This window comes from Heloderma suspectum, chromosome 4 (genome assembly GCF_057233095.1).
Source record: "Heloderma suspectum isolate Gila_16-S chromosome 4, 16-S_ref, whole genome shotgun sequence".
NCBI lineage: Eukaryota > Metazoa > Chordata > Lepidosauria > Squamata > Helodermatidae > Heloderma > Heloderma suspectum.
Window position 1 is genome coordinate 267,236,914 of NC_139461.1, and position 27,242 is coordinate 267,264,155.

At 42.5% G+C, this 27,242-nt stretch overlaps 2 protein-coding genes across 16 annotated transcripts in view; one reads left to right on the forward strand and one right to left on the reverse strand.

Annotated features, from left to right (window-relative positions):
• The window catches only part of PHF20 (PHD finger protein 20), a 76,225-nt gene extending 63,420 nt beyond the window's left edge, over positions 1 to 12,805 (forward strand). For all 14 annotated transcript variants that reach the window (XM_084853750.1, XM_084853756.1, XM_084853749.1 and 11 more), the window contains 2 exons: positions 5,575 to 5,746; positions 10,909 to 12,805. In XM_084853750.1, coding sequence (XP_084709876.1) covers positions 5,575 to 5,746; positions 10,909 to 11,051 — 315 coding nt within the window. In that variant the 3' untranslated portion in view covers positions 11,052 to 12,805. The remainder of the gene's footprint in view (positions 1 to 5,574; positions 5,747 to 10,908) is intronic.
• A 2,421-nt stretch (positions 12,806 to 15,226) lies between these two features.
• SLA2 (Src like adaptor 2) lies at positions 15,227 to 26,303 on the reverse strand. Of its 2 annotated transcripts, XM_084853770.1 has the most exons (8): positions 25,872 to 26,303; positions 24,115 to 24,290; positions 23,013 to 23,109; positions 20,930 to 21,016; positions 20,626 to 20,729; positions 18,327 to 18,476; positions 17,280 to 17,412; positions 15,227 to 15,690 (listed from the first exon to the last, which is right to left on the reverse strand). In XM_084853770.1, exons 2-8 carry the CDS (start codon positions 24,224 to 24,226, stop codon positions 15,540 to 15,542), a joined length of 834 nt encoding a protein of 277 aa, XP_084709896.1. In that variant the 5' UTR covers positions 24,227 to 24,290; positions 25,872 to 26,303; the 3' UTR covers positions 15,227 to 15,539. The 2 variants fall into 2 exon arrangements, with proteins under 2 accessions (XP_084709896.1, XP_084709897.1); XM_084853771.1 differs by having other exon boundaries at positions 24,115 to 26,303.
• Positions 26,304 to 27,242: the final 939 nt, after the last annotated feature.

Here is a 27,242-nt window from a genome sequence, read left to right on the forward strand (position 1 = left end):
TGGTAGTTTAAACACTCTTTGGCGTTGCCCTTCTTTGGAATTGGAATGTAAACTGACCTTTTCCAGTCTTGCGGCCATTGTTGAGTGTGCCAAATTTGTTGGCATATTGAATGCAGCACTTTAACAGCATCATCTTTTAGGATTTTAAATAGCTCAGCTGGAAGACTGTCATCTCCGCTAGCTTTGTTGTTAGTAATGCTTCCTAAGGCCCACTTGACTTCACTCTCTAGGATGTTGGGCTCAAGTTCAGTGACCGCACTATCATGGCTATCAGGGACATTCACATCTTTCCTGTATAGTTCTTCTGTGTATGCTTTCTAACTCTTCTTAATCTCATCTGCATCTGTTAGGTCCCTGCCTTCTTTGTCCTTTATCATGCCCATCTTTGCACAAAACGTTCCCTTGAGATCTCCGATTTTCTTGAAGAGATCTCTAGTCTTTCCCATTCTGTTGTTTTCCTCGATTTCTTTGCATTGTTCATTTAAGAAGGCCTTCTTGTCTCTCCTTGCGATTCTCTGGAACTCTGCATTCAGTTGGATATATCTTCCCCTTTCTCCCTTGCTTTTCGCTTCTCTTCTTTCCTCAGCTACTTGTAAAGCCTCATCTTTCTTGCATTTCTTTTTCTTTGGGATGGATTGAGTTGCTGCCTCCTGAACAATGTTACGGACCTCCGTCCATAGTTCCTCAGGCACTCTTGTCAATCAGATCTAATCCCTGAAATCTATTCCTCACCTCCACTGTATATTCATAAGGGATATGATTGAGGCCATACCTGAATGGTTTAGTGGTTTTCCCCACGTTCTTCAATTTCAGCTGGAATTTTGCAAGAAGCAGCTCATGATCTGAGCCACAGTCAGCTCCAGGTCTTGTTTTGACTGACTGTATAGAGCTTCTCCATCTTTGGCTGCAAAGGACATAATCAATCTGATTTCGATATTGACCATCTGGTGATGTCCATGTGTAGAATCATCTCTTGTGCTGTTGGGAAAGAGTGTTTGCTATGATCAGCGTGTTCTCTTGGCAAAACTCTATTAGCTTTTGTCCTGCTTCATTTTGTACACCAAGGCCATGCCTGCCTGTTATCCCAGTGATTTCTTGACTTCCTACTTTAGCATTCCAATCCCCTATGATGAAGAGGACATCTTTTTTTGGTGTTAGTTCTAGAAGGTGTTGTAGGTCTTCATAGAACCGATCAACCTCAGCTTCTTCGGCATCAGTGGTTGGGGCATAGACTTGAATTACTGTGATGCTGAATGGTTTGCCTTGGATTCGTACTGAGATCATCCTATCATTTTTAAGATTGTACCCCAGTACTGCTTTTCCCACCCTTTTGTTGACTATGAGTGCTACTCCATTTCTTCTAAGGGATTCTTGCCCACAATAGTAGATATGATGGTCACCTGAATTAAATTCGCCCGTGCCTGTCCATTTTAGTTCACTGATTCCCAAGATGTCGATGTTCAATCTTGCCATCTCATGTTTGACCACCTCCAGCTTACCTTGATTCATTGATCTGACATTCCAGGTTCCTAAACAATATTGTTCCCAATATCAGAAAAAATAAGTGCAGGGTTCATATTTTGACTTTATTTTAAAAGGAATTGCCAATAACGTTGTTATTCCTTGGAAGAACTGGATAAAAATTTCAGGATTCATTGCCCCATCAGATGAGATGTTGCCTATCAAATTTCAGAATGATAGCCACAAGGGGTTTTGTGCATGGGTGGCCTTGACATTTTGAGGTCTCCAAAAGAGGACATATTTCTGTCTTTGTGTTTCTTGTGGACCATTGTTCTGAAATTACAGACAGCCTAGAGGTGTCCCTAAGTAGGAAATCAGCAAAGTTTCAGAAGGATAGGTGCAGCAGTTCATGTGGAATTCTCCACTTTGGAGGAGGGAGTGATTTGCTTTCCCTTCCATTCACCCCCTCCCCAATAGTTTTTGGATAGATTTGTATGCAAATGCACAGGTCATTCACGTTGTCTCCCAGGCAAGAAACGTGCAAAGTTTCTGAAGGATATACATGCCTGCAAATTTAGAATTACTAGAATTTATTTACATTTCACTGATGTTAGCAGCTATCGCACTCATGTCCTGCTTGTGGGTTGGCCACTGTGTGAACAGAATGCTGGACTAGATGGACCTTGGTCTGGTGCAGCATTGCTCTTCTTATGTTCTTAAATAAAGAGTGCCTCTGAGCATGTGCAGAATGCTTTTCTTTCACCACTGAGCACTTACATTCTCCCCCTACCAGTTTTATTTCCCTCCATGCAACTATCCCTCCTCATCCAACCATCCTGCAGCAACTCTTCATAAAAACAGATGTTTTGTGTTGTGCAACTCTCCTCTACCTCTTGTTATGCACAAGCTTTCATTGTATCTTCCTCCCCATAACTTCATTTGTGCCAAGACTTCACCAGGACTCAGCTAATGAGTCTGTTTTCAAAACTCAATGAGTCTGTTTTCAAACCTAGGGCTATGTTATGGAGAAACTCTGAGCATGTATTAATTGCCTTTTCCTCACCACTGAAGCTAGAGTTCATGAAAAACCACCACCACCACCTACAAATGACAAACATGCATAGGACTGAGCTGAAAGGGTAGTCAATTCATTAGCTGGAACTGGGTAGGCATTAAACAACTCGGGACTTATTTTTGAGTAAACATGACAGAACATCAAGGTGCAAACCTCCCTGCAAAAGTAACTTGTGCTTGAAACCTGTGCACACTTCCCTGAGGGTAAGCCTCATTAAACATAACGGGGCTTCTGAGTAGGGCATACATAGGATTGCACAAATGAGCAGTATTTATCTCCCCTCCACTTAAAAAACAAACCAAAAACTCCTGTTTTTTTATTAAAGCTTTCTGTTCGTAAGAACATAGGAAGCTGCCTTATACCGAGTCACACTCTGGCTCCATCTAGCGCAGTATGGTTGACACTGACTGGCAGCAGCGGCTCTCCAGGATCAGGCAGGATTCTTTCCTAGCCCTACCTGGAGATGCTGGGGATTGAGCCTGGGACCTTCTTCATGCCAAGCAGGTGCTCTACCACCGAGCTACAGCCCTTCCTATTGCCAGATAACGGTAACTGACAAACATAACAGCCCCAGATTTGTTTCTCTGTGACCATGTGAACCCACTTTTCTCAAAGACTTGAGTGAGGAGAAGGAGAAAAACCAACCCTCTTGTCTGTTTGTATAAAGTCAAATACAGTTCAGAACTTCTCTTGCCCACTGAAGAGAATTCTCTTTAAGAATTCCCCAAGATATGCCCCAGGTGGAATAAAGAGAGAGAGAGAAAGAAAGAAAGAACAAGAGAGGGGAGGGGAGAAGAAAAGAAGAATGGAGATTGGAAATGCGGGGGGGGGGGGATGTAGAGAGAATTCCCTAAGCCAAGTGGCTCCTTTCAGAGAGGTAGTACTTCAGAGGAATTTAGGAGGCTGTGGAGGGTTTGTAAGGATTTCACATACTTACATTAACTTTATGAGGTGAGGTGGCTGAGGGCTTTTTCTAGCTTTTTAAAAAAACTCTAGAACCTATTTTAAAAGCCTCAGCAGTTCCTCGATCATGACGTCTTGTAGTCCTAACCCTCCTTTTGGAATAATTCAAGTCCTACAGCTATTTAGGATAAATTAAATTGGAGGGGGAGAAAGAAGTTTGTGCAGGCTGATTGGCTCCTTTGCTGTACTGAAGCTACTAAACTTCTGCAGAAACCAAAGATTCCAGTTTGCGGCAGTGAAATCAGATGCTGTGTGAAATACCAGTATTTCACATGGAACTCTTTCTTCCCTTCCATCTCCCTCTTCAAAATTTAATTGCAAGCCTGGGAACTTTTCAATTATTATTCTACTTCGGATTTGTTTGGGTTATAAGGTCTGGGCAGTATGCCGGTCCAGAGGACTGTTTATATATATCTCCCTTTTTTCCCCTCTCTTTTTCTTCCTCTTTTTTTACATTAGACATGATATACTGTATAATAAAATTCCTGTTTGTGTGTGTGTATATGTATACATTCATATATAGATTTAGAAATGATAGACAGCATAAAATTTACTAGTGATTTGTTGTTATTACTTATCCTTTTTAATTTCCTTCCTTTTTATTATTATTACTATCATTATTATGAGACTTTGAGTAGTAATATTTTTGGCTGGTTAAATTGTTAAGCTTTACTATTATATACTGAAGGGCAATATATGGTTATTGGAAATGAATTGTAGGCCTGCTCCCTTGCTATAAGACTGATGATATGATATTGAAATGTGAGGTTGATTATCTATGCTGTATTGAATTATAATATTGGCAGTGTTATATTTTTTCTTTCTTGCTTTCTTCTTCCTTTTCCTTCTTCTGTTTTTTTTTCCTTTTTTGTTATTGCTGTGTCCTCCTAAGAATACTGTATTATTGGAAACTGTAGATAATGACTAGTTTGTTGGTACTGTTTCATTTATAAAGATAACAAATAGAATAAAAAGTATTTTCAAAATTTAATTGCAAGCAAGCTCCCAACAGTGGGCATGTAAGAGCAGAAAAGTAAAGGGGGAGAGGGTTTTTTGCACCTGAAAAAACAACAACCCTACACCAGAGATTAAGGATAGTGACCTCCTAATGGTCACCTTAAACACCTTCTGATTAAGATCTCTAATCCCCTGTGTGGCTTGACAGCTTTTACTTTTTGTTTTAATCTTTGAGAAATGGGAACTTTATGCATGGCTAGCACAAAAGCCACTGGACCTAACTGTCTGAAATCTGGCAGATTCAGTCAGCTTCAGGGAGGCTGCCAGGTCCCCAAATTCCATGCACTTATGTGGAAACACACACAAAAAATAGCTTTTTACTTTGACAGATTTTCTTCAAAAAAGCAATTCTTATCTGTGGCTAGCACAAAAGCCACTAGACCGAACTATCTGAACTTTGGCAGGCTCAGTCAGCTCCATAGGGGCTGCCAGGTCTCCAAATTTCACGCACTTATGTGGAAGAACAAAAAAATTATAGCTCTTTGGTTTTCAGATTTTCTTGGAAATAGCAAATTTTACCTGTGGCTAGCACAAAAGCCACTTGGCCTAATTTGGCAGATTCAGTCAGCTCTATAGGGGCTGCCAGGTCCCCAAACTCCATGCACCTAAGTGGAAACGCAAAAGAATTATAGCACTTCGGACAGATTTTCTTGGAAAAAGCAAATTTTACCTTTGACCAGCACAAAAGCCACTGGGCCTAACTGCCTGAAATTTGGCAGGTTCAATCAGCTCCATGGGAGCTACCAGGTCTCCAAACTTCATGTATTTATCTTACAAACCAAAAAAGTTATGTCTGTTTCTATTTTCCAATGCAAGTCAATGGGAAAATGTAAAAAAAATGACAATTAGGACAGCTTAAAAGATCCAGGGCACTGCTCAAAAGATCTGGGAGCCCATGCCCAGATGGGCCCTTCTCTAATGATGCCCCTGTTCTGAAGTATTAGAAATTGCATATAATTGATTGTATATCCAAGTTATTATAAAATGTACCTGTTCTTTAACATTATATTGGCGGCTTCAATGCTTATAAAGAATAATTAACTTGCGTATTTTGGCAGGTGAGAGAAAAAGTCACATCGGAAGAAGATATTGAAGTGAAACTGCTGGAAAAAGACAAGGAAGGAGTTGTGAACTCTCAGCTGCAATGGCAGCTTAACCTTTTAGCCCACGTTGAGTCTCTGCAAGATGAAGTTACTCATAGGATGGATTTAATTGAAAAGGAACTGGATGGTAAATGTCTAGCGTTTTTCCAAATTTCTTCAGGTTATAAAGTATATTTCTATTCAAAATGCAATTGATTTTGTCCACAGTTTCTGATGTGTTGTCTGCTAACCACTAATATTAATTTACATCAATACATTCTATGAAATGTACCAGCTATAATTCTGAGGCTATAGTAGTACTTCTTTAGCTATTTATTTAAATTATATAAATTGATACAAAATGAATATTACAAAAATGTTGTTCAGTCGATAAGTCGTGTCCGACTCTTCGTGACCTCATGGACCATAGCACGCCAGGCCTTCCTGTCCTGCGCTCTCTCCCAGAGCGTGCTCAAGTTCATATTCATTGCATCAGTGATGCTATCTAGCCATCTCATCCTCTGCCGTCCCCTTCTCCTTTTGCCTTCAATCTTTCCCAGCATCAGGGTCTTTTCCAGGGAGTTTTCTCTTCGCATTAAGTGGCCAAAATATTGGAGCTTCAGCTTCAGTAGCTGTCCTTCCAATGAGCACTCAGGGTTGATTTCCTTGAGGATGGACTGATTTGACCTCCTTGCAGTCCAGGGGACTCGTAAGAGTCTTCTCCAGCACCACAGTTCGAAGGCATCAATTCTTCGGCACTCAGCCTTCCTTATAGTCCAGCTCTCTCAGCCATACATTACTACTGGGAAAACCATAGCTTTGATTAGACGGACCTTTGTCGGTAAGGTGATGTCTCTGCTTCTTACTATGCTGTCTAGGTTTGCCATAGCTTTCCTGCCAAGGAGCAAGCGTCTCTTAATTTCATGGCTCCAGTCACCGTCTGCGGTGATTTTGGAGCCCAAGAAAATAAAATCTGTCACTGCTTCCATTTCTTCCCCTTCTATATGCCAGGAAGTGATAGGGCCAGATGCCATGATGTTAGTTTTTTAATGTTGAGTTTCAAACCAGTTTTTGCACTCTCCTCTTTCACCCTCAACAAGAGGCTCTTTAGATTCGCTTCGCTTTCTGCCATTTGGGTGGTATCGTCTGCGTATCTGAGGTTGTTGATAATTCTCCCGGCAATCTTAATTCCGACCTGTGATTCATCCAACCCAGCGTTTCTCATGATGTACTCTGCATATAAGTTAAATAAGCAGGGTGACAATATGCAGCCTTGTCGTACTCCTTTCCCAATTTTGAACCACTTGGTTGTTCCATGTCTGGTTCTTACTGTTGCTTCTTGTCCCTCGTACAGGTTTCTCAGGAGACAGGTAAGGTGGTCTGGTACTCCCATCTCTTTACGAATTTGCCACAGTTTGTTGTGATCCACACAATCAAAGGCTTTAGCATAGTCAATGAAGCAGAAACAGACGTTTTTCTGGAATTCTCTTGCTTTCTCCATGATCCAGCGAACGTTGGCAATTTGATCTCTAGTTCCTCTGCCTCTTCAAAACCCAGCTTGTACTTCTGGTAGTTCTCGGTTCACATACTGCTGAAGCCTAGCTTGTAGGATTTTGAGCATAACCTTGCTGGCATGTGAAATGAGCGCAATTGTATGGTAGTTTGAACACTCTTTGGCATTGCCCGTCTTTGCAATTGGAATGTAAACTGAACTTTTCCAGTCCTGTGGCCACTGTTGAGTGTTCCAAATTTGTTGGCATATTGAGTGCAGCACTTTAAGAGCATCATCTTTTAGGATTTTAAATCGCTTAGCTGGAATACTGTCATCCCCACTAGCATTGTTGTTAGTAATGCTTCCTAAGGCCCACTTGACTTCACTCTCGCGGATGTCCGGCTCAAGTTCAGTGACCGCACTATCATGGCTATCGGGGACATTAAGATCTTTCCTGCGTAGTTCTTCTGTGTATTCTTTCCACCTCTTCTTAATCTTATCTGCTTCTGTTAGGTCCCTGCCTTCTTTGTCCTTTATCATGCCCATCTTTGCACAAAACGTTCCCTTGAGATCTCCGATTTTCTTGGAAAGATCTCTAGTCTTCCCCATTCTATTGTTTTCCTCGATTTCTTTGCATTGTTCATTTAAGAAGGCCTTCTTGTCTCTCCTTGCTATTCTCTGGAACTCTGCATTCAGTTGGATATATCTTCCCCTTTCTCCCTTGCTTTTCGCTTCCCTTCTTTCCTCAGCTACTTGTAAAGTCTCATCAGACAGCCACTTGGCTTTCTTGCATTTCTTTTTCTTTGGGATGGATTGAGTTGCTGCCTCCTGAACAATGTTACGGACCTCCGTCCATAGTTCCTCAGGCACTCTGTCTATCAGGTCTAATCCCTGAAATCTATTCCTCACCTCCACTGTATATTCATAAGAGATATGATTGAGGCCATACCTGAATGGTTTAGTGGTTTTCCCTAAGTTCTTCAATTTAAGCCGAAATTTTGCAAGAAGCAGCTCATGATCTGAGCCACAGTCAGCTCCAGGTCTTGTTTTGACTGACTGTATAGAGCTTCTCCATCTTTGGCTGCAAAGGACATAATCAATCTGATTTCGATATTGACCATCTGGTGATGTCCATGTGTAGAGTCACCTCTTGTGCTGTTGGAAAAGAGTGTTTGCTATGATCAGTGTGTTCTCTTGGACTTTGTCCTGCTTCATTTTGTACACCAAGGCCATGCTTGCCTGTTATCCCGGTGATTTCTTGACTTCCTACTTTGGCATTCCAATCCCCTATGATGCAGAGGACATCTTTTTTTGGTGTTAGTTCTAGAAGGTGTTGTAGGTCTTCATAGAACCGATCAACCTCAGCTTCTTGGGCCTCAGTGGTTGGGGCATAGACTTGAATTACTATGATGCTGAATGGTTTACCTTGGATTCGTACTGAGATCATTCTATCGTTTTTGAGATTGTACCCCAGTACTGCTTTTCCCACACTTTTACTGACTATGAGTGCTACTCCATTTCTTCTAAGGGATTCTTGCCCACAGTAGTAGATATGATGGTCACCTGAATTAAATTCACCCATGCTTGTCCATTTCAGTTCGCTGATTCCCAAGATGTCGATGTTCAATCTTGCCATCTCATGTTTGACCACCTTCAGCTTACCTTGCTTCATTGATCTTCCATTCCAGGTTCCTAAACAATATTGTTCTTTATAGCATCGGATTTTCTTTTCACCACCAGACACATCCACAGCTGAGTGACCTTCCGGCTTTGGCCCAGCCACTTCACTCTTTCGGGCGCTACTTGGAAATCCCCTCTGCTCTTCCCCAGTAGTATATTGGACACCTTCCGACCTGAGGGTCTCATCTTCTGGCGTCATATCTCTTAGCCTTGTGATACATTCCACGGGGTTTTCTTGGCAAGAATACTGGAGTGGGTTGCCATTTCCTTCTCCAGTGGACCACATTTTGTCAGAACTCTCCACCATGACCTGTCCGTCTTGGGTGGCCCTGCACGGCATAGCTTATGGCTTCACTGAGTTACGCAAGCCCCTTCGCCACAACAAGGCAGTGGTCCATGAAGGGGATTACAAAAATAGATCTCTGTTAAGTATGGTATCACTACAATGTAAATTCCAATATGTGTTAAATATTTGTTTCTGCCGTTTCTTCTATGAATGAAGTCCATTAACTTATCAATTTTTGTAATATTCAAACATTTCAATAACCAATCTTGAATCAATGGAATCTGAAGATGTTCCTAGTGACAGAACATTATCCAGAATTTTATTAAAAAGCACTAATATCAGATATAATATGATTTTATTATTATTTTTTATTTATTTAAAACATTTGTATCCTGCCCTATATCATTAAGATTTCTGGGCGGCGTACAGATAAAATCAGTAAAACGGTAAATAATTTAAATAGCTAAATATATATTAAAACATTAAGCTAGCTAATACCAATTTAAAATCTAAAACAATAAGACAGTTAAAACAGTGTGCAAACTCAGGGAATCCAATTAGCACTCAAAGGCTTTGATAAAAAGCCATGTTTTAACTTGACACTGAAATGAAACCAGTGTGTGTGCCAATTGGGCCTCCAAGGGGAATGCATTCCCACAGCAGAAAAAGCCCTCTCCCATGACCCACTGTAATGGATGTCACGAGTCCTCACCAGGACTGCACTGGTGAGATGCAGAGGAGGGCTCCAACAGATCTCAATCCTCAGGCAGGCATATATAGGGGGAAGCGCAAATCTGATCTGTTAGCCCCACATTTCCAACATTCAAATTGTATAGTTGCCTATACAATACCTCTAAGAATCATTAACATCCTGTTAAGTAATACCGCTATGAAATACTATTTTAAAAAAGCAATTAATATTGTGTTTCCTGGACTAAAAGATGTGGTGAAGATAACTTTAATAGATGAGTATATCCTTGGCCTACTTTGCTCTGGTGTTACCTATGCCTACCTATATCTTTCCCAGCATATTTTAAAGGTATGCTGTTTTATATGGAGATTGCATAACATTTTATAATTCTTTGCCAAGAGTCCCTTCAGTACCTCATTTTGACTTATTTTTTCTTAAGCTGTTAGACTTCTTAATAATTTGACCATTTGACTGCTCATGCCTAACTCCATGTCATTGATGAAGAGGTTAAATGGCACTGGTCCCAGTATAGACCCACTTTTTACTTCACTCAGTTGTGTGTGTTGGGGAGAGTTTTATTCCTATCCTTTGCTTTCTGTTGTTTAATCAGGTACTGAACCATAAGAGGACCCATCTTATTCCATGACTTTTAGGTTTTACTCAGGACTGTTTGGTGAGGGACTATGACAAAAGGTTTTTTCAAGTCTAAGTGTCTATTGTATCACCACATCCACATGCTTGTTGAAAGTACTCCCACAGGAGTACCTGTGCCTCATAGGTTGGTGAGGCAGGACATCCCACAGCCTTTCTGATTTGTTCTCAGCAAGATTTGTTCTCCTGTATGCTCAAGAATTATGTTTTTTCCACCAATCTATTTAGAACAGATGTTAAACTGGCCTGTAATTTCCTGGATCCCCCTTTTAAAAATTGGCATTACCTTGGCAACTTTCAAATCCTCTAATACAGGGGAAAGCGTGTGTGTGTGTGTGCGTGTGTGTGTGTGAGAGAGAGAGAGAGAACCTGTTTATGCTCCTGTGGTAGATACAGATCTTACTAGAATGCCCCTGCAAAAAGATAAAAACTCTAAAGGAAGGAGTAAGCTATCTTGATAAAGCATATGTGGGCATATTTGTGACCATTAATGTTATTTTTTTCTTCCAGTTTTAGAGAGCTGGTTGGATTATACCGGAGAGCTGGAACCACCAGAACCACTAGCTAGACTCCCCCAACTTAAACATTGTATAAAACAACTCCTCACAGACTTGGGCAAAGTACAACAAATAGCACTTTGTTGTTCAACATGATACCAGATACTTCTACATGATGGCTGGAGCATTTCACATGATGAGCACTCTCTGTTTAAGTGGAATAGCATGCTTGTTGCATGTGATGCAGAACTGACTTCAGGGAATGGTTTAGGGGCAAGGGTTACTCTTCAAAAAAGTAATGAGGTTGCCCTTTTGTTCATTTGGCATTTGCTAGGCAATTTAACATGATGGAAAGGGATGTATTTTTGTCTTCAGAGGCTAGGTGCAGGTTGACAGTAGACTTTTCATTCCTTGTATCAAGTTGTTGAATTAAACATTAACGTTCTTTGCATACATACACTGACAAAATTGTGCCACTGGAGATCAAAGTTCTAAGAGCCAAAAATGATTAGTTGACCAAGGCTGTAAATTACGTTCTGCATAGTTTATTTAAGTGACTAGTGCACCAGATGGAGTCATACTTTATTCAAATGGTTTATGCATAACCACAGTATTTAATCAATAGAGGATATTATTTTGAAGCCTAGCAAGTATGAATGTCTAATTTTATTGTAAACTGTTACAAAAGGTTGGCAGATAATGACCTGAAACTTGTCTACTATTTTAAATAGATGTAGTAGAAGGTCACAACTTGGTTGCACTTCTCTTCCTAGTAAATGATTGTTTTCCATATTTATCATGTCATTGTAGCATGACTTTTATGGTACTGGGAAACCCATTTATGTTGTACTTCTGTGCATTCTTGAATTTCTAAATCTGGCCATGCTGTGCCTCCCATGACCTAGTGCTGATGAGACACCCTCATGGCAGGGTACAGAACATTCTGTGAGATAAAAGGTGTACAACACAAATTCAGATTTAGCCATGGTCTGTGATAGACACAGTGTAGTTTTCTATCTTACTGTTAATAATTGCCATTCCGGTTATAGTTTGAAATGTAGTCTTTTTCAATATTATAAACTTTCTCATTGTAGAGACTTGTAAATGTGTGGTTTTGGGAATCAGTTTATTTTATATTTGTGTAGATGAAGCCTCAAGATCTATGCATGAGGTACTGTACCCAAAGGCAGTGGGACATTATGGTAAACAGTATGTTTTCAAAAACCCTTTTTGTACTTTTTATTTTTAGTTTCCTTATTTGTATTATTTGTGAGATCAAGGTGAAAACGCTGCTTAAGTTGAAGCTACATTACACAGTACCTTTTGGAAACATTGGTGTATTGTAAGTATTTGATATGTTGAAAAAAAAAATTTGCCTGCAGATCATATTTCCATTGTTTTTTTCTTTTTGTTAGACAACAACTGGGACAAAGGGTTACTTTGGGGTGGACAGGAATGGACTATTTTTGCATTGAGGGTGTTCTGAATGTTGGATTTTTATTACCTTGATATCAGAGTTCTGTTTTTGACACCACCAAAGTTTAAGATTAAAGCACATTTGTGAGTTGAAAACCTGTTAAGTGTACAAATTGATAATTATGGATATAAATCTGTAATGTTTATATGCTGCAGAATTATGTAAATTTCAGTTAGCCAATGTTTGTCATCAAAATAACAATGACTACAATTAACATTTTGACCAACTGATCTCTTTCTGAAAGAATTACTACACTATTTAGAGATGAAACAAAGGCTTTTGTGCCAAGACTAATTTCAGGGAATAATTTGTCTCCAATTTATTGGCACTTATTGGTTATGAGTGTAACATCTGTACAGCAGATAAAACTTATTTTGCTGTAATAATTTGGAATAAAGCTCATGTGATCATTAAATGACAATTGTCTCAAAGTAACAGTGCTTATGTTGTAGGAGTTATCATGGTGATATTTAGTTACCCAGACACCACCAACTTTCCATCTTCCAGCTGTAAACAAATGATGGTGGATGACTAAAGCTTATGATGCCCTTCTGATATTTGACCAGTTTATTCCTTGCTTTTTTTTAGCCATGTCTGTCCCTTGCTCAGTGGTTGTAAAGTGAATTCTTAAGAGCCCTGCCCTCTGCTGTACAGCAGAATAGGGGATCAGACAACCAGTAGGGATCACTCCTTTTTTCTTCAGTATTGGAGAACAGTCCCTAAAAAGTTCAGGAGTACTATACAGGTGAGGTTATTTGTTTTTCCCCTTCTCCTCTACATAGTATCGGAAGTAACATCTGAACAGATCCACTTGTCAGCCTTCTAGCAGCCATTTATGTTCTAATCTTGGGGTTGCTGTTTTAGCAGTTCTATCCATTTGCCTTGCTCAGGAGGCAGCTGTAGCTGTTGGCATAAGCAGAAGTGAACATTGTTGGAGCTACCAGCAATGAGTATGAGAGACTATGCATGTGATAGCCTGTAAGTGTCAGTTTAAAAATCCAGAATTCTTTTTTAACTACTTCCCCTTAAAAAAAAGACCCTCTGCAGTAGTCTGAAGCTGAAGGAGGGGGTTGTTTAAAAGCAGGAATTCAAATACACACATGAACAGAAATGATTGCTGCTGTAAAAAGCCATGTGGATCACAGCTGTGTAGCTTGAGCTAGTAGGCACTGCTACTGATGGATGCAGTATCTAAACCTGTAATTGTGCTTCTATAGGAAATCACTTTGACAACCTTGTATTTAGCTCTTTTACTTTTTGCTGTAAGCAACAAGGAAGTCAGTGCAGGTGAGTGAGTAGGCTCTACTGGCAGACTTGATTTATATAATAAGCTACAGAGGAAGGGCCTTCCATGGCTAGCACAGAAGTCCAGGCAGGCTGATCAGTCTCTCCAGCAGCCTATTTGGTGGAAGACTTTCTTAAAACTAGGCTGCTCCATGCTTCCTCTCGTCACCAGCCAGCCTTTTAGTAAGCTTGGAGGATTTTTTTACACAGCTGCCTCATGAAGCAAAATTGCAAATACGTCTATTAAATAAGGTTACCCTCCAAAACAATATTCCCTTCTTAGTTTCAAAGCCATTTGTTTACCACTGAGTTTTTTCTCCCCAAGTTACTGGTAATTGTTTGATCAAGGCTTTCCACTTAGTTCCAATTACATGTTGCACTGTGAGTACAGAAGCATTGGTCTTTGGGTATTTGTATACAAACATTTTGGCTTGGAGATAGTATTTGAGGAACTTGATTGCTTCTATATCTAAATTATTAGAATAGATTTAAGGGCCGGGACACTTGTTTTAATGCAAGCCTTGTTTACCTTAAGATTTAATTTAAAATTTAGGGTAAACAAGGTAATTATTTACATTGAGGGAGCCTATTCTAGAAATCCTACTTTTTGTTGCCTGAAGTTTATGAACACTAATACTAGGACTTAAGTAACTTTTTAAAAGCTGTCTTTCCTCAAGGTCTTAAAACAGGTTGTGAATTAAAACAGGAGGGGGAGAGGCCTAGTGCCTCCTCCCCCCCTTTTTTTTGTCTACAGGCCATAGGCATGGACCACTGTGTGATGTGAAGCAAACAGCCTTGTTTCTAAAAAAAAGTTATCATGCAGAGCACTATTATGATGGACTGGCTGTAATTTGATCAGACAGTCCTTGTTAAGCCCATCTGAATGGGCTTTTCTCTGTGCTGGTACCCTCTAGGTATTTTGGATTCTTAACACCTATCATACCCCAGCTAGCATGGCGATTGATCGTGAAGGGCACCAGATTGGGGAAGGTTGGCCTAGCTTATCTTAAATGGTGGGTGTAAGAATAAAATGGGATGGCATGTGTGCCATCCTAAGCCTCTTGGAAGATGGCTAGGATACAAATGAGTTACAAAAGAAGACTTGCTTGGGCCCCTGTCGTATCTGAGACCCTGTGGTATACGGATACCCTATGGCACAGCTACATTAGATATGTTATGTGAGGAGATTTGCCACGTAGAGGGAGATTTGCCACATAGAGGGAGATTTAAAAGCTGCTGTGTCCGCCCATACCGAGTAGTGGTAAAGTTAATAAAAGCAGCGACAGCACATAAAAGTGCAGCCTAGCAGCTTCAAGGCACCTCCAGGAGGCAAATATAGTGTGCAAACTGCCCTTTGCATATATCCACTATTCTACCCTTTGATGTATTTAAACAACATTTATCCCTCATCTCTAGAATATAGAACAATAAAGCAAGGCCATCAGTTGGTACAAAGTTGCAGCAGTAGGTTCCACTTAGAACAAAGCAGCTTTGGTTTAATTGCCACACCATTCTTGCTCTTAGAACTAGAAGGGTATCCTTCTCAACTTCATAAACTACCAAGACAGCAGATGGTCCACTGAAGAAACTTTATTGTGAACATCTCTGTGTTCACTGGAATAAGGAATAGGTACAAGGTACTGGCAGTAACACTCTGAAGGTGCAACATATTAACACACACACACACTACAGAGTCTATTCAAATGGAATCCGATGAGCCCAAAGTAACAAAAAATGAACAAATGTACAGTAGTGACTTTAAAAGACACCCTCTCCGCATGAGATCATAAAAATTACTCATACTGCATTCAACAAGAAGTCACTATAAAAGTCTCATATTGTGTTCAAGCTCCATGTTGCAGAAAAGTTTTCCAGTAGTGGCTTTAAGGATCTTCGGATCTGCTCCCCTTCTTGTCGAATGTGTCCTCAAAGGGCAGCTCTTCAGTCATTAACAAGTAAGAAGCGACGGACTCCCGCAGGCCGAGGCTGATGGGGCAATCTTCCGGCAGGGGACCTTCTGAGAACAGGTCTGAGCTAGACAGGAGAACACATTTGAGTCAAAACGCTGTAAGGCAGAAGAATGAGTAGCCTCTTGAGAGGATTTGGACCATGCACCATTTTAACTGGTTCATTGTTCCCCATGAAAGCAAGCAAACAACCCACTGCCTATCCATATCTTACTATTTACGGGAAGCATGGTTTAATTTATAGAACACCAAATAGAGCCTTAGTCTAGAAGGCGTTTAAGACATTTAACAAAAATGAATAGGTGTTCTAGTCACTTAGCAAATGACACTGAGCATTCCCCTTGTAGTAGAAGTACTCGACTTCCACAGAACTAGGATTAAGTGATTTTATGCTTGCTGCCATCAGTGGATTAATCATAGACCACCACAGCCAAATAACCTGACATAACCTTGCCCTCTATAGCTGCAAGGAACTATTCCCATCAGGGCATGCCTTGAAGATCCATAATGCACTGATTTTACTGAACTGAAGCAAGTTGAGGCCCAGATGGGAGGCTGGTTGAGAATCCTCTGTACACTAGCTTTAATACAGCAGCACCCCTGACCAATTCTGAAGTTCTTCAGTAGAACACCAAATTTACAACATTTATGGACTAATAAACGCGATCACTTTCAGATACTGATGGAACATGGTATAACATGCTGACTCAACCATGTGCTTTTTCATAAAAGCACCCAGTTGACCCCATTTGTGGACTAATACAGAGTGATCATTTCCTTCTTTGGGGGCATGAGGTGTTGGACATGTCTGCACAGGTGTAGCCCAATGATCACGTGGCGAATGTATGTTTGACACAGTGACTTGTGTATGACATAGTATGATATGAACAGAGTTCATAAAGCTATTAAACATACCAGGATAGCTTGGAACAATTTAAACGATTTTAGGAATTTGACATAAGTGTGCTCACGCACAAACAACCCTAACCTTTCATGCAATGCATTGTACTCATGAGGAAGAACGCTTCAGCAATTAAGTTGGATAACCTGAAACAATCTTGTTTAGATGTTTGTTCAATTAAAAAATGCCACTTAGGAACATGACCACGTTTCTATTTGATTTCTGTGAACCTGTGCAATATTATATGTGGCTAACAGTCATTGTTTCAAATGTTTATACATAAACACATGTATTAATTCAAAGAAGTCTATAATTATATGACAGTTCAATGCTATCCTAGTGTTTTTTATGAATGTGGGCATATCGTCTTGTCATATATAAGTCACTGGGGGTTAAACCATGCTCAAACAGAAACATTTCAATCAGCTGTGCATGGCAATACTATGTGTCCCAAGATCTGAAAATGATTTTATTTCTTTATTGCATTTTTATCCCACCCTTTAGCCAAAAAGGCTCCCAAGGTGGCTTACAAAGATATTTCTTAAGACAGTCCCTGCCCACAGGCTTACAGTCTCAAAAATATGACACAAAAGGAACGAGGATTGGGGGGGAGGGGAATCACTTTACATTAATCCACAAATAATGTAAATTTGGTGCTTCTCTGAAAACGTGCATGATCATTGTGAAATGAGCTATGCCGCTGCACAACTTGGCTTCCACGATGAAGACAGCTAGGATATTGATGTAATAAATACCTGTCAATCTCCTGCCAATTGAGAGCTGGCTTTTTCGCTACCGCTGGTTTGGAAAGATTGTGGAGGAAGCCTGAAGTAAATCCTTGAATGAAGCATGGCTCCTTCAAGCAGCAACATAAGCCACCTCTAATTTCTGTAAAGCAGGAGGAGAAGAATAAGCTGGGCTTTCCATATGTACCCACCAGGTCTTATAAAGAAACCTGCACTACTAACCACATAACTGATCCAGCTTTTCTGGTACATGAGTGCTACTTCAATATATTGGTGGAAGTACATCTCTGTAGAGATGCCAGTTCCCAGTAAATGAAGATCAGTGATCCACAGATTTTGGATGGATTGAGTAGCCAGTTGTCAATTCCAGTGACCAGAGAGAAGTTGCTTCCTCGTTTCCTGTTCCACAAAGGCAAAATGGGCCTCTTTCCTATCTGCTGCCCAACATGGAGGCTTACAGTGAATGAATGGGAGGCAGCATGTACAGCTGCATGGATGAGAAACAGGCCTCTACTCCAACCCATTGCATGTAGCGCCAGCACTGACTGTGCTAGGAGCTTCCTGAAAAGTTAGTATCCTACAGGCTTTTCCTGCTGGCCCCCAGGATTGAAATTTGTGGTTGCCACTGGTGCATATTTATGGAGCCCTGATTATGCATTTTAATTGCAGATCTTTTCCCCAAAACAGCGAACAGCAGTTATTAACATCTAAGGGAGAAACTAGAGGTGCTGCTCCTGGAGCAAAACCTGCTAGTAAAGGAGAAGCCATTTTTACTGAGAAAGAGCTCACAAGGTGAAATCCTTGCAATATATGGGATCTCCGTTCCTCTCCATCCTACCCCTCGTTTTGCTAGCATAAGCTAAAAGCCAAGATCCTGCTATGAACGTGCATGGGCATGTCTGCCCACTGACTCACTGGGCATGAGGGTAACTCCATCTTTCTTTTTTACACAACATGATCTGTGTGTTAGTACTGGAGGCATCCACAAGCAGGAACAAAAGAGGTTGTTCTCTTTTCCTTTTATTAAAACAAAATAACAGAAAAATAAAAAGTTACCAGAATAGTAATCCACCAGCTCCTGCAAGCTTGAGAAAGTGAGGCGAGGAGAGATATAAAGCCAACTATTCTCCATGCAGTTAATGCGATAGTGTTTCACACAATCCCAGGATGCACGATTTGTGTGCCTGATAGACAAGGAGTAACAACCTGGTTGTGACAAGAGAACAAAATTCAGCAGCGTACTCACAAAGTTTTTTAAGCAGATCCAGTCATTCCCCCCCACACACACACACACACAAACATTTCCACTAGCTGCGGCAAGCTTTGACAGTTGTCAAACTCCTGCATGGCTTATAGAAACGAGCGAAAAGGGTGGAATACACTTTTATATGAAAAGGGGGTTCTGCCAACTCAGGGTAGGATGGACTAGAAGGGAGGCACCCCCATGGGTCCAGCAAGACTTTAAATCCCCAGGGGCACACAGCTAAATGGGTGAGCTGGAGCACTTTCCCCACTTGTCAAAGTACTCATGATCACCCACTTAGCCAAGCTTCCCAAGAGATTTAAAGTGCCACCCCAACCCTTGGGGATCCACTCCTTCTAATGCACCCCTCCCTGAGTCTGCAGCACCCTGTTTTCATATAAAAGTGCATGCCACCCCATTTTTCAACCCCAAAGGAGCAAATGCTTCTAGTTCGACAGCTGTCAAAATAGACATGGTTACAGCGATCTGAGGAGAAAAATGGGGTGGTGTCTTGGGCACCCTTAAAAACAGTTGCTGGGGACTCAGGCAAATGAGGATTCCTAGCAAGGCACCCCCAAGGTTCAGGGCAACACATTGAACCCTGGGGATACTCCTGCTAGGGGGGTGATCTACACTCCATTTCTCCACCTGTCAACTGGGCAAGGCGGTCAAAGCAGTCTTGCTACAGTGTAGCCTTGACTGTTACCTGGTATATTTGATATACAAAACAGCAGCCAAGGCAATCCCCTCTATTTTGGATACCTGCAGTTGCATGTGTGATCCATTGCAAATAACCGAATAAAAATAAAAAGGGGACATAAAACACATAAAACACATTGTGCACATAAAACAGGGCTGGGAAAATGCGAAAAAAATTCCTGGCCCTGATCTTCAGCCAAAAAAAAAAATTTGTTTTAAGGCTTCAACCATGATTGGGATCACAGTCAGATGGGGGGGGGGTTGGCTTGGCAGGACCCAGGGGGGCCAGGAGGAGCCCCTCCAAAGTGCTGTATGGGCACTTCGGAGGGGCTATTTCTGGCAAGGGAAGAGGCACTGGCAACGGTTTGGCTGTGATGGCGAAAAACAGGAAGAACGATGGTTTTCTGGCGCTCTTGCCAAGCAGCTCGCTACCTGATGCCCTTTATCCACAGTGGGTTTGGATGACAAGCCAGCCCACTGTGGGTAAAACAACCCCTAGAACAGACCATGGGTTATCAGGGTGGGTTGTTTCCAAAAAAACAACTATCCTGATTAAACTGGTCTGCGTTCGCATGACACACTAACCTACTGTGGGTTGTTCAAACAAACAACCCATTGTGGGTTAGTGTGTCATGTGAACACAGTCATTGGGCTTGTTCAGACAATCATGGCAGGGAAAGAAGCCATTGTGGCTTCTCCTGCCCCAGTGCTTGGCACAGTGGGGGTAGTTTCATACCCACCCTGCAACCTCTACTGCACACTGTGGGCTGTAGGGTGGTAGGAAGCCACCCATGCCATGCTGCATACCACGTTCAGATGACACACCAACCCATGCTGCAGTGCAGGGAATTATGCAAATGGCAGGCGCGTGCGCAGCGCACAGAAAGAGAAGCCACAATGGCTTCTTTCCCCATCGCGATCATCTGAACCCAGTCACTTTGTAGTTGCTATTGTTGAAGAATTGGGAGTCAGAAATCCTTTTCCGATCTACTGCAAATCAGCCAGTGATCTACTGGTAGATCCCAATCTACCTTCTGCCCACTGCTTCTCTAAAAGACCAGGTTAACAGCGTTGGGGTGTTGATTTGAACCAGCACCATCAATTTCCTGTGTGCACACCTGACACTATAAAACTTCCAAAAGCCAAATATGACACACTGGTAGTTTGTGAGTTGTGACATCAGCATCAACTCCCCTATTGTAGTCTCACCAAAGACAGAAATTCATTAGGTGGCTTTTGGCAAGTAATCGTTCTCTCAGGTTAATATTTTTCCCTACCTCACAGGGCAGTTGTAAGGTTTGTCTTACAAGATTGTATAGAAGACCTACAGACACTTGAAATGCATGAAATAAAAACACAAAATATTCCTCCACATTACTAGGGCTAGCCGTACAAGTCAAAGGGGTTCTGTACCTTTCCTCATTTGGCTCTCCCTTATCAGGAAAGACCCTTCACGGTTGGAAGGCAGCAACAGCAGCTCCTCAGCTTTGGCTCTGTCAATGCCCTTGTAGAGCCACCTGAAAGACAAGAGTGCCCCATGGTTAGTGCTCTTAATGAAAGTTAAGTGGGAGATGGAGGATCCTCCAGGGGTACGTGTTGTTCCTTGTGGGCTTAAGCAGCCTGTTTGGTGTGCTCACACATCCGCTCTGCTGCTGCCCAAAGTCCTCCCAGCTAGCCTATGCTGTTGCTCCATAAATGGAAAACCCACAACTCCTACCTGTGAGAGATTTTAGCTATATGGTTGCAGGGAACACAGCAGTCTTTGCCAGTTGTGACTGACTCCACTTTCCACCATTCACCATCTCTGCAAGAACAAAGCAGAACTTTAAAGCTGAGTGTAAAAACTTTTTGATGTCAAACTTCCTGGAGATCTTTCCTTCTTATAGGTAGAAAATTAAGAAAGGGAGCAGACATGGCTGTCAGAAAAGCGTAATTCTCTCTCTGTGGGGTCTAGGCTAGCATCCAAAGGAGCTGGGCCTTAAGCACAAATGATGGAGAGATTAGCCTTCCTCCTAGGGCACCAGGTGCCCTCTTTTACAGAGGACCATCCTCTATCTGAAGGGCTGTCCTGTCCAATTCTGGTTTAAAGATAAGGAAGCATAAGAACTGTTGCCCATCTGCAGTTAGCACCAGACAGCAGACTAAGCAAGTCACACAGATCACCTGGCCACAGTCTTCCACACTGGGCAGGTTCACACATAACACTAAGCCACCCTGAGAATAAGCTTGGTTGTTCATTCGCTAACCCATGTCACTCCCTGACAGACAATTGGGCGTGCAGCGGCTTGGTGTGGCTTCTTTCCCCCTCAGTCCTCCAGCCTGCTCCCTGCACAGATCTCAGAATCCTTTGCATAGCAGCACCTGTTGCATCCTCGCCCCTATGGCTTGCCCCCACTCCCTGCTCCAATCAATACCCCTTTTACTTACTTTGGAGCACTTACCTTTTTTCTATTGCTTTGGGGGTATGTAAATGGTTTCATCTTTTTAAAATTATTAATTATTTTAATTATGTGTAGTCTCACCTTGTCAATTTCCTTCTATGTTACAGCTGTCAAAAGAAGCCTCCAAGTGGAGTAGGTAACATACAATGAAACTGACAAGGCAAGACTGTACAGAGGCTAATTTTCTCACACTTGCAATGAAGGCGGGGGGGGGGGGGATAATACTAAGAGAAACTTTGAACCTATTTGTACAATTCAGTAACACTAAAGGGGGGGAATGCGAGAGAAGCGAGTGCTCCAAAAAGGAGTACCAAAGGGGAGGGGGCAATAACTCCCATTTGGCAACATCATCCTCTCAATATTAGGCCTTGAACTGACACTTGTCAAGTGTTCTGGAGTGCGTATTTCACTCACATTTCCCCCTTTTCTTTCGCTTCTGTGCAGTCTTGCCTTGTCAGTTTCCTACTGTTACCCACTCCACTTCCATGTTTCCATGACAGCTGTAACATACAAGGAAATTGACAAGGCAGGACTACACATAGTGTACAGGTGGTTCTACAGTCTTGCACACTTGCAGAAAACTGGGAAAATACTATTAGTACTACTACTAATAATAAATACGATCCCGTTTGTGTACCATTTTTTTTTTAAGTGGCAAATGAGAAGCACTGATTTTTTTTAAGTGGCGAATGAGTGATGAGCCTTCCAAAGTGCCATTTCAGCATCAGTGGAGGGGCAGCCACTGGCAAGGGATGCTGGAAGTGGCACTGGCGAGGTCATGAACAGCGGCTTTTTTGCTGCTCCTGCCAAGTGGCACTATAGCCGCTTAGGACAAACCATGCTGCTGGGTTCGGACGTCACTACAAGCCATCCTGAGTACACTTCAGTAACCCTACTACAAGCCATGGGTTCTCAAGGTGGCTTGTTCATGAAAAACAACCCACAGTTAATCGCCTGCACTGGGTTGGGATGTCAGGGTAAGCTGCACTAACAATAACAAGGTTCACAACCCATGGCTTATTGTGTCATACAAACCCAGTCACTATGGTGAGATGTGTTCACCATATTCTATTTCTATTCACATTATAATAATTCCAAACTTCCATATATGTAAGCATATATCTGCATTTACAAATTTTATGCAAATAGATGTCCTCTTTTGTTGTGATGCCTTTCCTGCTTTCTGACCATTCAGAAGTGGCCAGTCTACTCGGGGCAGACCTCAAAGAGTTCAGGCCAGTTCCACAAGAGCCCTCTCATTCCCCACCTTGGTGCATGTCCCAAGGTGGGTGTGGAGGGAGCCTCGGCAGGCTAACAAGAGCTCTGTCCTTCAGCTTCTCTGTTGGTGCAAGTACTCACTCAGACAGCAAATTCAGCTGCTCCCCAATCCTGAGTATCGGCTCAGCATGCCCGGAAGGGAAATCACACACTGCAACAGCCATCAGGCTGTCGGCACCTACAAGTTTTTAAAGAAAGGTGTATATGTGACTTTAAAATCTTCTGATACCTGGAGTATTGCTGCAACACATTCTATGTGGGGCTGCCTTTGAAGAGTACCTGGAGACTTCAGCGTGTCCAGAATGCAGGAGCTAGGGCAGGAATAGGCAACCTTTTTGGACCCGTGGGCACATTTGGCAACTTGAGAACTGTTCTGGCCCCACCATAACATGGCTGCCATGAGAGGCGTGGCTAGCCACATGGGACAAGTAAGCTGCTAGAGTGTTGATAGCAGATAGTGCCTAGGAGCACGACACACATTTCTTGCAAGAGCTGCACTGGCTTCCAGTTCTTTCCAGACACAATATAAAGTGCTGTTATTACCCCTATAGCTCTAACTGGCTTGGGCTCAGGATACCTAAAGGACCAGTTAGCCTGCTAGGTCAGAAAGGGTTTAGTCGGATCACTTGTTTGTTGTGTCCATTTTTTATCTTCTGCTGGCCTGTTTCTTATTTTGAAATCTCATGTACTAATCAGGGTTATTAGATCTGGCTGTGTTTTGTTTTTGAAACATTGCCAGCTGATAGGAGTGCTTGTTTTAAAAGGGAAAGGTGGAATTAAAAAATACTTGTAATAAATAAATGTACAGGAAAACTAGAGAACGAGAAGGGGAATGGACGAAGGAACTGGAGCTGGGTCAAGAGAAGCTCTGCTCTGCCCCTTATTCCAAGATTCATCCAGGCCCTCCATGTAGGAGCAATGAATGGATGTTTTGGCAAGCTTGACAGAGTTCTTAATATTAGTTCTGTGTGCAAAAACTGTCTCGCACCTCCGCCACACATTCAGGAAATGGGCTGAAGCAATATGCACATGCTTTGGCATGTACATATATCAGCTAAGATCTGCCAAGCCCCATTAATTGGTGAGATTTTAATAACACATTCCGTTTTTAATGAAACGGAACCCAAGATGGCAGCTAACCCAACTCCCAACCTCCCATGCTGTCGCACAAAATAATACCCACCTGGCGGCCTGACACCAAGGCTGAGGCGGAGGGCTTGACTGTTCTGTGTGTTCAGCTGTGGGCTTGGCTGAGTAGCAATCTGCTTCCTCCTACTGGGCAAACTTCCCATCATAGTCTGCTGCTAACTGGTGGGTTTGGGCAATAGTGGTCATCTGAGACAGCGCTAAGAGAGCGACCTTTCACAAAACACAAAACAAAAGGTTACTGACGTGAACACCAAAGTTGCTACCACCCACTTCCGTTTGAGCCTACCCCCCCCACACCTACCTCTATTACATTTTCCTTCAAGATTGAGGGTTTTTTTGCATTCTCAAACTAAACATTTTTCCAGGTTGCAATCCTGTAGGCCTGTCTTTCTCTCTCTGCCCCTTCATCCCATTCAGACACAATTGCTCCCAAAGGACCCTGGACTTAGAATCTTTATCAGTAGTTCCTTGCCACTGGTCCCGAGGTAGCATCTGCAAAGGTCCTAGGCTTACCTGCCCTTGCGGTGTGCTAGACATGTGTGAAAGAAGCCACAAACAGAGCCAAGCCACCAGCTGCCAGTCCTTAAGCTCTTGTAAGCTGGTGTTAGCTTGGTTATTGGTTAGAGTTCTCAAGCCAACAGCTCGAGCAGAAAGCACATAACCCTGGGAGAGGACACACAAAACCAGAGAGGAGTCATGAAGCTGTAAGGTGGCCAGTTGTCCTGCAAGGCATGAGGGACACTTCTCAGGAATATCTGCCCTACAACAGAGCTGAACAGATGTGAAATCTCTGCAGTACATGAACAAAACAAAATATAGCACAGATCTGAGCATACTGAACACTTAATTGTTGGCTCTAGTAGACCTGATGTGCACCTCACACTCATTTGAAAAAGGGATAACTTTTTGCCTTAGCCCATGGCTGGGGAATCTGTGGCCCTCCAGATGTTGATGAACTACAACTCCCGCCATCCCTGATTACTGACCATGCTGCCTGGGCCTGGTGGGAGTTGAAGCCCAACATCTGGAGACCTACAGGTTCCCCAGCCCTGCTTTAGCCAGATGTTTGTACTCCACATGCTTCACAAGACTCTTGTCTTTGTGAAGCCACTTTGAGCTACCTAGCTGAGACAGAGTGTATAGGGTGGCTTCCATCTCAAAGCCTGTTATGTGATAGCACCAATACATACGCCTGATGTATTTTGCTTTAGCAAAAAAAATTGCTAAAACAAAGCTGTATGGTTGTTTCCTGTAGAAGCCAACCTCATGGTTGCTCTTCTCCACGAACTACACCCCTGTGGCTTCCTCCATGCTGCTCTAGTGGCCAGCACATTCATGGTTCCCTCATCAGCCATGTTCCTGCTCACCTAGCCCCACACTGAGACCCACTTTGGCAAGGTATTTCTTGACCTAACCTGGCCTCATTGCTACCTGACAGTCTTCTGCTACCACCACCACCACCACATTTGCCAGTCCCTCTTGCCCCTCTCCATGCACACTGTAAGCCTCCTGTTGGGGGCTGAAGTATTTGTGAACAGTACCTAGCACATTGTAAATTGCAGTAGTAGCAGCAGCGCTCTTGAGCACATGACTAATGAGATATCTATAATATAACCATGGGCTTTCCTGCACTGGTAAATCAACATATTTGGCAAGAGTGCTTACAATCCATGCATGTTCAGACTATTATGCAGCTCTTTGGCCTCCCTCATTTAAAAAGCATCGTGATGGATCTCTAGCTGCAGTATGATTTCCCCTGCTTTCAGTGGATCGAGAGTGGGCATCACTCACCTGTCTGTCATGGCACCAAAGATGACGGCTCTTCAGAAATCAAAATGAGATGGTGATACAGCTGACAGTAAGAAATTCTCTGGTAAAACAGGAGCCCTGGGAACAGTTGGCAGAGCAAAGTCCAATCCCAACTGCCCAGGCTATCATAGATTCTGGATAGGATGCTGGATCACATCTTAACACATAGGGATGCATCAACACAATTCCGGATCTATTCCTTCAGCGGGGTCCAAAGATATAGATGCACCTGAGCAGATTCTCTGCACGCATTCAGTGCACTTCAGTGGCTTGGATCTTTTGCAGCAGAGTCTGCCAGGCAACAAGTTGCCCCCAAGCAGCCTGCAAGTGCCAATATTTAAATCCAAGCAGCAGAACCCTCTTGGCCCCACTCCCCTGAAGTATCATTCAGCCAAATAGCCTGAGTGTTTGTGCAGCTTTTATGGTCTGAGTGTATGTTCTTGTGAAGAGCTAAATCCCGAGAACCCACAAACTGCTCAGTTTCCTTTGACGTAAGTGGAGAGGTGGTTGGTGTGACAAGTTTCTTTTTCTACACAGAAAAACAGATGCCTGTCATAGCCTATCCCAAACATGCTGCTATAAACAGTGTTTGGCCTTCTTACAGAACAGACTAGAGTTGGGTCACTGCAGGAGGCTAGAAACTGCTAGGGGACTGGGACTCATGCTAAGCCCAGTGGCCTTGCTTGTCACCCAAGGGACTACTAACGTTCCAGGCAAACTAGTACACATCGTTAGTCTGTGCTTACGGATTTTATTCAGATCTTCCCCCAGAAAGTGAATGTGGGTTGTCCATTTGAAAGATGTGGCCTGCCTACGCTTGGTCAGTTCACTCATACAAGCCTTCATGTTACTGGAGGCCACAGTACTATTAAGTTCCTGCCTGCTTTTCTCAGCAGCCTAAAATAGATCGGTATCACTACCACCATCTCCAGCGGTGCTGCATGTAGTGCGCATAAGAATTAACCTCAAAACCAAGCTAACCTCTCTGAAAAACAGAAGCAAGAATGGGTGGAAAAAAAGGTGGAGCCAGAGGTCAGTGGAATTAACCCATTTTCTGCTCTTGCAGGGCAGGCCTTGCCCCCTTTTCCCCATCTTACTAACCTTAAAAATGCAGATTACTTTGACATCTGAACCCAGCTAGACTCACCGGTGCAATAATGTCTTGTCCTGCTGCTTCCAAGTTGTTCTTTTACCCAAAGAGGAAGTTCTGATGAAGGCTTTGCAGTTTCATTAGCCCCACAGAAAGCAGTAGCTTGACTGGTGTAGGTTATGAACATTTTCCATGAGCACTTTTTTTTCAGTGTATTTGGAGTTCCTAATAAAGCACTTTGAATTGGAACATCAGACAGAGAA